The following is an 11,895-nucleotide window of genomic DNA, read 5'->3' as shown; positions in this document are numbered from 1 at the left end:
CCCTCCCCGCCCAGCGCCATGGCCGACGAGCTCGACTTCACCACGGGCGATGCCGGCGCCTCCTTCACCTACCCCATGCAGTGCTCGGCGCTGCGGAAGAACGGCTTCGTGGTGCTCAAGGGCCGCCCCTGCAAGATCGTGGAGATGTCCACCTCCAAGACGGGCAAGCACGGCCACGCCAAGGTGAGCGGCCCCGGGCGGGCTCTGCAAGCCCCGATCTGTTGCTCGGCCCGCAGTGTGTGTGCTCTCTGCGGCTCCCGGCCCTCCGAGCGGCATCGCTGGCTTGGCCGGCCGAGAGGGAAGGGTGTAGCGTTTCATTTGGCAGAGCGCTCTGTATCCTGCTTTTGCTTTTCAGCGTCTCGTGTGTCTCTTCGCTCTAGAGTTAGCTCAAGGGCTTCCAGTAATGTAACGCAGGAAGGATTGAGGACGGGGAGCGGGGGGAGGGTGTTGGGGTTGGTTTGGTTTTTTTCCTCCCAACTTGTTAAAAAGCTTTAAAGCTGATGGCGATAAAACCTGTTTCTGTAGTGGGGGTAGAGTAAGTTCTGGAAGGGGGGCTGATGAAATCACTAGGGCGTGGTTGGATTGTGCTGTCGCTACCCACCAAAGCACTTTTGTGTGTCCCTGTGCTAGCAGGCTTTCACTATCACAGCGCTCGACTTAAGCGCTTACTAGAAGTGCCCATGTTCTGTTACATAATCCAGAAGAGCTCAGCAGACCGTCGTTACCTCTCCGGGCCTGCTCTGGCCCTATTTTGCCGGCTTGCCTCGCTGCTTCTTTCCTTTTTTTCAGCACCGAGTGAGGCATACCTTCCCCCTCCTGTGTTCCAGCAGGGACATTCTTAGGCTGCAGTCCTGCTGCCTAAGCAGTTGGCTTATGCAGCTGTCCAAACCTTGGACCAAGGCTAGACTCCCCCTTCGATCATTCAGCAACACTTCGTGCTGGGTATATTAGAGTTTAGAGACAGATCTGTTACAAACACGGGCTAATTAGATTTGTAAGTTTCCACAGCCTTGTACGGTACAGGTAGGTGGGTAAAGTATTTAGGATTTGTCAAAGCTAGAGTATACCAAGCCTTTGCCAGGTCTTTTTTTTTCCCTTTCTCCCTCCCCTTGCTTTTTTTATGGCTTGTTTTATTAGGCAGATCCAATTTTCTTAAACACTGAAACAGCTGTGAGAGTGAAAGGACCTGAGAAGAGCAGGCTATGAACTGGTAATCCAAGCGCTAGCTGCAGTGGACAGCTGCTGCTAGCATAAAGGGAGGTGGGAGCTGCTTTAATCTCTGTGCATGACCACGTCTTCTTTTACCCTTAACCTTCGCGTTGTCACTGACACTGTTGTGTTTCTCAGAACAGCTAGAACTTGAAGTAAACTTTTTCTCAACCGCTGCATACTCTTGAGCTCTAGCTTGCTGCTGTAAAACTACAGAAGGCTATGGAAGGTGACAGTGGCTGATCTGCGTTCTCATGTAGTGTTTCTGTAGTGTGCTATGAAAGGGTGTGAGAGGCTTTCTCTTGCTACATGGGCTGCTTTCATACCACAAGCAAAGGGTCCAGGCAGATTCTGGTATCACACGTGATCTTTCAGAAAACAGTGTGGAACCAGCAATACTGATGGCAATGGCATCTTGTGTCCCTAGGACCTACAGTAACTGATACTATTTTTCTTCTCTTGTAGGTTCACTTGGTTGGTATTGATATCTTCACTGGTAAAAAATATGAAGATATTTGTCCATCAACTCATAACATGGATGTTCCCAATATCAAGAGGAATGATTACCAGGTGAGTTAACAGTCACTGCGTCCTCCCACACATTAGGAGGCTTTATACTCCTAATACCACATGTAAACTTTCTTCTTCCCCAAACTTGCCTCTCAATTAATAAGGTACTGTTGTCAGAATTGATGGAACTTGCCTGTCGAGACATGACATTGCTTAACTTGTAGCATTTACTGAATTGTTAAAACTGTCAGAGCTCATTGATGGAGCGCTCCTTGCTGTACTGACAACCTCATGTTATATTTGCAATCTTTAGAAATGACAGGTAATAGACAACGTTTTCTAGCTCATGTTGTAAGGTCACTTCTTCATTCTTTGCGATACTGGCATCCTTTAGTATCTGGAGAGGTGTTATCCCTGCTGCAAGTTATTATTAGTTAAAGGGTAATCAAGATCTCACTAAAAGTAAATTTGAATCTAAGCATGTATTGTAATTTATAATTTCACTCTTACATAGGGTAGATGAATCAACAAGACAGTCTTAAACTGCATCTGATACCAATTCTAACTTGCTACAGTGCTTTCTGCTCCTTGCGTGGAAGCTGGCTTTAGTTGATCTCAAGTCATTTTGGTGCTCCTGAGCTCTGCTCTGAAATGTATGTATGGAGGGAACTTGTCAGGCCTCTAACTTCTGTAATGCCTTCTGTGATAGGGATAGTGAGCTCTTAAAAGCAGATTCAGGTTCTGAGTTATAATGTGTCGGCTATCTTTCCCTTGTCTCGGGAGTAGTTCTGGTCAGGAACTGATACATGTCCACATCAGCTGGAAAGCTGCGATTGCTTGACAAAGCCAAAGTTCAGAGGGTTAGCAACTCTTCAGGACAGCTGGTGCTGTTTGGATTAAGTGTGACTAGCTTGTCTTAGGGCTCAGACCTTCCAAGAGATTGTTAATGTTATCTTGGTGATCTTTCTCTCGCGTTCTTGGGTCCTCATTGCTACTGAAATTCTTGATGTTTATGAGACTTGTTAGGGCTGCCTTTTTGGTTTACTGTTACGTGTTCCAGGTTCCTAACCTGCTCTGTCAAAATAACTGTTCCCCTTAGCTCAGGCTTTCGGTTAGGCTGAAAACAGCATTATAAAAGTGGTCCAGAGCTTGGTGGATGTTCCCCAATTTATTCATTAGCCTTTAATGTAAATGATGGTATCTCATTGCACAGGTGAAGGTATAGAAGCGTACAGTTCAACCGTTGTGAACTTTGTACACTTTGTAAAAGCAATGCTGTTCAGTGAACACCATTCCAGTTACTGTTTCTAATTCATAGGCGTAAAAAGCTGAACCAGTGACCTGGAAGCAGTACTACTTCTAAATCACAAGGATGGGTTTTGCGGTGCCCCACATACTAGGAAATAACCAGCAGGGTTCTGGTGGTTCTTGATAGCTTTTGCTACAGTTGCCCTAACTCTCCGCCCTCTAAACTCTTGCTAAAAATTGAGTTAAATTAGTTTCTTAACTGTTACAAACACAGTACTAAAGAATTAATGTAACAGGTAGAGTTCACTGCCTTCTGCTTACCTTCAGCTACTGCCTACTAGTGACTACTGATGTTAAACTTACTAAAAGCGAACTTCTCTTCACAGCTGATAGGTATTCAGGATGGGTATCTCTCCCTGCTGACAGAAAGCGGTGAAGTTCGTGAGGATCTAAAGCTGCCAGAAGGGGATCTTGGCAAAGAAATAGAAGGAAAATTCAATGCCAATGAAGATGTGCAGGTAAGCATAGAGGGCAGACAAGAAGAGTTGTGGTTAATTCCACTTGATTATACAATGAAGAAGTCTTATTCTAACACTGACCATTTGTAGCTCTCCATGATGAGCGGGTTAGAAGCACGGGAATTGGTCCTTTGAGATGCAGAAGGACTCTTGTACTGGAGCACTCAGTATGGCACTGAAGCCTGGCTCAGTTCACAGTGAGGCGATGCGGGTGTGTCTCAGATGTCTAGGTAAATCCCAACAGTGCTGTCTGCATGGTGTGGATTGGAGCCTCCAGGCTTTCTTCATCGGGACCAAGTGCAGAGTTTTGTGATATAGTCTGAGTAGTCTAATTTGCTATGTTAGCAAACATGTCTGCAAGTAGCTCTGCAGACTGTAGTTTATGCTGGGCCACACCAGTTGTTAGTTTGGCTCTACTGCAGGAGCTTGTTCATCTTCCTCTGTTGTACGAACCTCAAGGTGCCAGCCAAGGCAATGTGGCATAGAGAAGGCAGCAAAAGAGCAAATCAGTGGGAGGGTGTCGTGGTTTAACCCCAGCCAGCAACTAAGCACCACGCAGCCGCTCACTCACTTCCCCGCCACCCATTGGGATGGGAGAGAGAATCTGAAAGAAAGAGGTAAAACTCGTGGGTTGAGATAAAAACAGTTTAATAGAGCAGAAAGGAAGAAACTAACAATGATAATAACAGTAATAAAATGACAGTAGTAATAATAATAATAATAATAAAAGGATTGGAAAATACAAAACAAGTGATGCACAATGCAGTTGCTCACCACCGGCTGACCGATGCCTGGTTAGTTCCTGAGCGGCCATCCTCCCCAGCCAACTCCCCCCAGTTTATATACTGGGCATGACATCACACGGTATGGAATACCCCTTTGGCCAGTTTGGGTCAGCTGCCCTGGCTGTGCCCCCTCCCAACTCCTTTTGCCCCTCCAGCCTTCTTGCTGGCTGGGCATGAGAAGCTGAAAAATCATTGACTTAGTCTAAACACTACTCAGCAACAACTGAAAACATCAGTGTGTTATCAACATTCTTCTCATACTGAACCCAAAACATAGCACTATACCAGCTACTAAAAAGAAAATTAACTCTGTCCCAGCTGAAACCAGGACAGAGGGGCAGATATTGTGGACATTCTTCTAATCACTGAATTTTACCAGCTTCAACTTTATTTTTTTCTTCTCAAGAGAGATGGGATAGATACTAAAATGTGAAAGTCTGTAGCTTCTAGGAGCGCCTCCTCTGGCATGGGTTGGAGTTCACCTATCTGTCTTTTCTTCCAGATATCCGTCATAAGTGCAATGAATGAAGAATGTGCTGTAGCCATAAAGCCTTGCAAATAAAGAGGATCACCAGGCTCGGGCAACTGCTCAGGTCTGGACAAACCACAGATCTATAAATTTGGTTCTTATTGTCACCAAAGCTCTGGCCTTCACAAGCAACCTCATTTCTTTTCTGAATTGTTAAAAAGCAGTGCTGGATTCTGGATTAGTGTTGCAGGCTAACTGGCAGTTTTCAAAATCACTGAGATTTTAATTCCTTAATTGTAACTATTTTAACATTCCTGTAGGTTTCAGCTATGGATCTGAGAAACCAATCAGGTGTTACTAGTGGATATATTTTTATTTGCTTGAGCAAAACAGTGTTTGTCTGTATGAACAGACAAAATACAGTATTCAGGGGCTTTTAGATAAGCTGGTAGGTATCTAGGATTATAAAGTGACCTAGAGCACAAATAGTATTTTTCTTGACATGTTTAGGTAGAACTGACAATAATAAGTAGCTTTTTTTTTTTTTTTTTCTTTTTTCTTTAAAGCTTAAGTATTTTGTGGATTGGGACTCTTGCAGAACTGTAGGTGCCAATCGCAACTTTTAGACCAAGAAACTCAAGTGATCAAAAATGCCAGCTGGCTTGACCAAGCCCCAGTGGCCATGTGCAACTTAACTGTATTACCTCTGTATTCTTCTTTGCCAACTTGTTGGCTTATTGTAACGATAAAATGGTGTCAAAGCCTACCTGTGGTTTAGGCAGGCAGTTGGAATATTGGGTAGATAAGACATAGACAGGTCAAGGGGACACAAAGGTGAGAATGGATGTTAAAGCTATAGACTTTCACTCGAGGCCTTTGTCAGACTTGAAAAATAAAATAGTAAAATGCAGTTCAATTGCTTTCCTTTATTATATTTATCTTAAACTATAAGAGGGTGACAAACTCCATGGGAATCTGTTGCAGTGCTTCCAGCTTTAGGTTTTAATCTTCAGGTTCAGACCATATTTTTGTAGCACAGGGACCACATGTTTTTCGAGAAGTGGGACAAACTGTAGCATTGAGCCTAAACTAAATGCATGTGATTCTTTTTAAAAAAATAAAACTATTGTGTTTTCAAAATATAGACTTGACAGACAATACTGAACAACCATGGCTTAACTATAAAAGTAAATAAATAGCTACATAGTTAGGAAAGCTAGCTCCTATCCAAGGGAGTTCTGAGTCATTGAAACACGCATGCATGCCTCTAACTATTTAGTAGCTTAACAGGCAAACACAAGGCTTCACAGCAATAGTTATAGAAGGATAACTAGCCTGCTCCTGTTTAAGGCATTCAACTTGAATTCTAAGACTTGGTGACTCTTCATGAGTGGGAAACTTCCTTAGTGCGTGGCTTGGACCTCTCTTCACAGTTGATAAATTGTTTCATGAACTTGCCTTAAGCTTCAGTGACTGCAGGCTAACGGAGGACAACTTGTAAACATGTGGCATGCTGCCCTGGACAGCACGCACGATTCACACTATTGGCAGCGAGGGTCAGACTTCACGCTGCTGTTCACTGCTTAAAATGTTTGTAGCTTAATAGTATGTACTCTCTAATCCCCAAAGGGCTCGTGGCAACTGTCCTGAACTGCCCTTGTACATACTGTGGCAGGGCTTAGCAAATCTTGGAGGTCTAATCTAGATGGCAAAAAACATGCATTTTTCCATAGACTTCTCATGACAGGGAGAGCAGTACAGCGAAGGTAAAGACAGCAATAAATATACTCTGGTAATAAAGCACAGTTACCTGGGACACCTGGCAGAAGCAGGATACTGCCACACGCTCTTGCCTAGCACAATACACATTGCAGGTCAACTCTATAAATAGCACCTTGACTGAAATGGCAAAACTGCTTTTAAAAAAAGCTGTAGATGCAAGAGATTGAAATGCATTCAGAATAGTTTTGAAGAGCATGCTTAGTAGTTCAAGCTAGTCTGCACTATGCTCCTTTCTGCCTCTCTATTGAACTGGTACCTGAAAGAGAGGCTTTGCTGGCTTTGGAGGTGACTGTGAAACCATTGATGATGGTCTTGACAGCAAGCTGAGCTGTGTGGTGTCAAATGGGAAGTCATAGGTCACTATATCAAACTAGTGCAAGTTCTAATGCTATCACCGCATTACGAATACTTCTGATATGCTTGAAAACTACAAGACTTGGATTTGTTCTTGTCCTCGTAGTGCTTTAGTCTACTTTCAGGTGCCTGTCTGTCCTCTAGAACCTTGTTGGAAGACAGGTATTTGATGCCACTGGCCCACAATCTAAGCATTTACTTAGACTGTAAGCTGTCTGGGACGAGGGCTGGTTTTTGTCCTGTTCCTACAAGTGGGGTCCTGGTCTGACTGGAGTTTTCAGGTACTACAGCAATCTAAAGATAGAGGTTTTATGACCTCCAGCTTGCTGGAAGAGCCCTCCTTGGGATGTGTCGATGTCCTTCTATTGCAACCTTCAGTTCTGCAAGATCTAAATGATTAAGTACTTCATTATAGGTTTGTTCTTAGATACTTAGTTGTCTTTTGTGAAGCACTTCGAACATTATGGAAGTGCAGAGCATTGGCTCGTCATGCATGAAGTTTCCCATAGGTAATACATAAGCATGAGTCTTAAGCATAATCTCCAAGTTTCAGTAAGGTTAAACAAGTTGCTTCTAAATTAGAACATGTATTTGAGGCATTTTTTCCAAAGTAAGATGTTTCAGTTTACTGTCAGAATTGTTTGCAACAAACTTGGTTTGTGATCAGTAGTCCATATAGATGCGTATTTTTAAGATCCCTAACCAAATGCTTAGGGAAATTCTCCTTTCATAGCTTTACTTTAAAACAAATCTTAACCAATGTACTTGTTCTGTAGTACTGTCTTAATACTTAAATTGTGTCAAAACCGAAAATGATAAACTTCTAATAGCTGATGCAACTGCTTAGAGTAAAGGCTGTGAAAACTAGGAGGTGAAGAAAAGTATTTCCACTCCAAATAATGCATTTTTTTATGGCTCCAATTCATTGAGTTTCTCTTACTACTTTACAGCATTGGAAAGACTGCAGTGTTTCCTGCCTCAAATGTTGGCAAGTAATACTTTAAGATTTCAATAGAACCTTCTAATTTTTTGCTTATAATGGTGGTTTTTCAACTAGGCTCTTGCTAGTTGAGCCATGTTCTCAGGGCTGTTTTTTTTAAGAAGTTAGCTGAGTTTCATTGTTTCAACGTTAACTGCTTTCAAGCCTCTCGCAGGTTTTTCTAATCCACAATGTACCCAGAAACGGTGCACAGTCTGTAGTTTCACAATACAGGTAATTTTACATAATCTGTAAAGAAGTCAAATTTGTTGATAGTTTGAACTCTTATGGTTACTGCAGGTCAGTCTCACAGAATTCAAAATTCAATAAATCCCACTTTTTTCGGTTGAGTAATTTAGAATGTAGTTTGTTACAGTAGAACTAAACTTCAGGAAAAAAAGAAAAAGACCTTGTTAAGGATGTTTCGAGTATCTCGCTTATACACCGAGAACGTTAACGAAGGCGTAGATCCTGGAGCGTTCGGCAGTTCAGCACGGTACGCCGAGAGCAGCAGAAGTCTCTCCAGCGTCTGCAGTCTGGCCCTACGGTATTTGGCATCTGAGAGTAACTTGGTTTGTGAACTTAAAGCGAAATGTTTGCTATGTATTGCTGTGTGGCAGAAAACCCTTGTCGTCCTGTGCTGTATGTATATCGTTAACCGTTGCTCGGTGCGGCTTTCGAAACGCGGGAGAAAGAAAGAGGAGTGCTGGCGACGACTCGTTGTACTGATCGTAGCAAAAACCAAACCCTGTAAATCGTGTGAACCGGGAAGCGCAGTCCTCGCGGTTCGAGCGTGTATCTGTTTTGGAAGCTGTATTGTTTTCGACGCCACGCGAGCGATCGGGGGAAGGACGTCGATGTGTGTTTTGCTCCAGAAATCCTAAGGGTGTCGGTGCTGCGGGGAGCCGGGTGCTGGCTGAGATGACAGGGAGCGCGGGAGAGCCCTTGGCGCTTCGGTGGCGGTGTGGAAGGGGATCTGCGAGCTCCGACTCTCGAGTGGGAGTGGGCACGAGTGGCAGCGGGCACCGTGCGCTCCCCTGCTCTCCGCCAGCACCCTCGCCTTCCCGCAGGAGAAACGCTTCACCGCTACAGCGGCGCGGCCTGCGGCTTGTACGAGAGCAAGAGAAGCGCTTGCGTTCCTGTCCAACAGAAATTAAAAAAAAAAAAAAAAAGCGGAAAATTAAAATGAAATAAAAAGGTGGCTCCTTCATGCTAAAAACGCGTGCTGACTTTTTTCCGCCGGCGGGAAAGCGCCCCGCCTCCCTGCGTGACCCGCCTGGCTCCGCCCCGCTTGCGTGGTGACGTCAGCGCCGGAGTATAAAAGCGTGGCGTGGGGGGCCGGGCGCTCTTTTCGTGGGAGAGCGGCGGAGGGGCAGCATGCCGCCGGTGAGCGCGCGCGGGCGGGGCGGGGCCGCGGCCCCCTCACAGAGGGACGGTGGAGGGCGGGCGGGAGACGGCGGCTCTTCCCGGCGGCGTGTGGTGGCAAGCGGGGCTCTCCCCCGAGAGGGCCTCGAGTGGGAAGGGGCCGGGGCCCGCGGCCCGGAGCGAGCCGGCTGCGGTCAGCCCCGCTCTCCCGGCGGGTGTCGGCCTGGGCCGGCCCTCGCCACAGGCCGCCGCGGTCCCCCCTTCGCGCTGACGAAAGCGTTTCGGGTGCGGATTGTTAATGTTAATGGGGTTTTTTTTGTGTGTGTCTGGGTGTGTGTTTTAGCAAAAGGACAGAAAATCTAAAAAGTCAACGTGGAAGTTTTGCCTTGACTTGACCCATCCTGTGGAAGATGGAATCTTTGATTCGGGGAATTTCGTAAGTCGTGGGTTTGCGCGTGCTTCTGGTGCGTAGTGTAATAACAGCTTTAGTACCGTACCATAACTGAAATGCAGCTGGAAAGTTACATTCTCAGTTAGTAAAATCAACAGCTGTTCTTTAAATTATCGGCACTTCTTGAAAGTTTCTTGGGTTTGGATGTCTTTTACAGATGAGACGGTTCACACCTGTCCACAAATAATACAGTTGTTTTAAATTGAATCCTGTTTTAGCACGGGGCTGATTTTTTTTTTTTTAATTACGTGCGGTAAAATCTTACTGCGTTGTAAATACTTGCTATCAGGACACAAGTAAACGGTGATTTTTAACATTGCTCTGTGGCTAGGGTCCCTTCCCTAGTTCATACCTAGGGTGCCATTCCCTAGTGTTCTATTTCTTTAATGTTGAAACAGGAACAGTTCCTAAAGGAGAAGGTTAAGGTCAATGGAAAAACTGGAAACTTGGGCAACACCGTTCACATTGAACGTCTGAAGAACAAGATCACAGTGACATCCGAGAAGCAATTTTCTAAAAGGTTGGTGAAAGGTTTCCTTTTGTTGCATTTGTGATAGTGGATTTTGAGCAGTGGTGTGTTGAACATGAGGCCCTTCTGATACATACAGAGGAGGCGTTAGCTCAAATCTTTATAGCATTTTTAAATATTAGTGAAAGACATAATTAATTCAAACATTTATAATATTAGATGTTTAAAAAGCTTTTTAAAACTGAAGCCTTGATTGCAAATTAATGCTCCCTCTAACACAAGCATAGTAATACAGAGATGCTTTATATAGCTTGTTAGAAATGTATCAAGGAAAGATAGGCTTTTAAAAGTCATGCTGAATTCACGTCATGGGTGGCTGTTTTATTACTTAACTGGTTGTATTAAAATATATGGGTACACAATATGTGTTGTTGCAGAAGGACCCCTTAGGTCAAATGAAGCCTTAAACTGCATAGTATGTTAGGGCATGCAACAGATGAGTAGTACACTGATTAGAGGTAGAGTTCCTTCCCTTCATTTGCTGATAGAGGTAAACCTGTATCTGTTACATTAGACTGAGGTTTAGAACCACTTCTCAATGCTTTTGAGTTACCGGCCTTGTGCTATGTAGTCAAAAAGCATCAAATAATAAATTCTTATGTGTCTGGAATGAAAATGTACTTGTATTACCTGTTATATATGGTAATTTTTTATTTCTGGATATAATTACTGTGGTGTTGCCCTGCTAGAGCCATGACTTGGGTGGAGTGCAGACAGCAGTAAAGGTTGTTAAATGAGAAAGTTCTAATGTGTAATTACTGTGTTTAAGGTACCTAAAATACCTCACAAAGAAGTACCTCAAGAAGAACAATCTGCGCGACTGGCTTCGCGTCGTTGCGTCCGACAAGGAGACGTACGAACTGCGCTACTTCCAAATCAGTCAAGATGAAGAAGGATCAGAGTCTGAGGAATAATTGAAGCTCAGCTTTATACTCAGCGCAGTGTACAAAAGGCTAGAACATCTATTTATAAGAACACTTAACTTATTGGTGAATAAGGATTTTGTACCCTGTTTGACAGCATGGTTAGTTTTCTAGCCTTTTTTTAAAGTTCTAATTAAAAACCAGCATGGGAAATCATTTGTTTTGCAGTTTTCCTTTCATGGCTAGAAATCAGAGCTGTTTGTTTAACATGGCATCACTGGAGGTCCAAGTAGAAAAGAAAGAACTGAGCCCTTTACCCAGTACAAATGTAGGACAGTTACATTGGTGTTTAATGATCCAGAGTTTTTTTTATGACTAAAAGTACCAGCTCTTCCTGGTAATTTATGTGGAGCTAATGGTATGATATTTGAAAGTTTACTTTTATTTGCTCTTAATTATTTTAGTTAAAAACCAGGCTTACAAGTTTTAAAAGAAATACTTTATTTCTGTGTGATTTATCTAAATCATTAATTGGTTGTAGTATTCCTGTGTATAACCACAAGTCAAACTGGAGTATAATAAATAAAGAGTTGTTAGCCAGGTTTATATTAGATTGACAAGTAAGACAGGTAAGGAGGTAGAGACAAATCTCAGTGCCAGGATCTAGCTAAAACAACTTAAAGGAAGCAGTGAGATGTGCTTTAATGTTGACAGTGACTGAATCCCATTAAACCCGTACAGATGTTTCTGCTTTTATGATGGTGTATTTTACGGTTCTTGTATTTGACTTCTGGCATTCTTTCTTGAATACAAGTATTTCTTTAGTAGAAGTG

The 11,895-nt window shown here is 43.6% G+C and overlaps 2 protein-coding genes across 5 annotated transcripts; both read left to right on the top strand.

The window, feature by feature from the left end:
• The first annotated feature begins 6 nt into the window (after positions 1–6).
• Positions 7–5,655, top strand: EIF5A2 (eukaryotic translation initiation factor 5A2). 4 transcript variants are annotated; one of them, XR_774681.1, is made up of 4 exons: positions 7–183; positions 1,675–1,779; positions 3,354–3,715; positions 4,773–4,859. XR_774681.1 is itself a non-coding variant. In XM_010572893.1 (4 exons), exons 1-4 carry the CDS (start codon positions 19–21, stop codon positions 4,830–4,832), a joined length of 462 nt encoding a protein of 153 aa, XP_010571195.1. In that variant the 5' UTR covers positions 7–18; the 3' UTR covers positions 4,833–5,655. The 4 variants fall into 4 exon arrangements, 3 of the variants coding, with proteins under 3 accessions (XP_010571195.1, XP_010571196.1, XP_010571194.1); XM_010572893.1 differs by having other exon boundaries at positions 3,354–3,485; positions 4,773–5,655; XM_010572894.1 differs by lacking the exon at positions 4,773–4,859 and having other exon boundaries at positions 3,354–3,485; positions 3,576–4,043.
• Positions 5,656–9,207: 3,552 nt separating this feature from the next.
• On the top strand, positions 9,208–11,219 carry RPL22L1 (ribosomal protein L22-like 1). Its single transcript, XM_010572891.1, has 4 exons — positions 9,208–9,240; positions 9,563–9,655; positions 10,069–10,190; positions 10,969–11,219. The coding sequence occupies exons 1-4, from the start codon at positions 9,232–9,234 to the stop codon at positions 11,111–11,113; spliced, it is 369 nt and encodes a 122-aa protein (XP_010571193.1). The 5' UTR covers positions 9,208–9,231; the 3' UTR covers positions 11,114–11,219.
• The last annotated feature ends 676 nt before the right edge of the window (positions 11,220–11,895 follow it).

The sequence above is a fragment of the Haliaeetus leucocephalus genome, unplaced genomic scaffold (assembly GCF_000737465.1).
Source record: "Haliaeetus leucocephalus isolate CR32 unplaced genomic scaffold, Haliaeetus_leucocephalus-4.0 Scaffold362, whole genome shotgun sequence".
In the NCBI taxonomy this organism is placed as follows: Eukaryota; Metazoa; Chordata; class Aves; order Accipitriformes; family Accipitridae; genus Haliaeetus; species Haliaeetus leucocephalus.
Note: the sequence above shows the minus strand (reverse complement) of the source record. Positions and strands in the feature narration are given on the sequence as shown.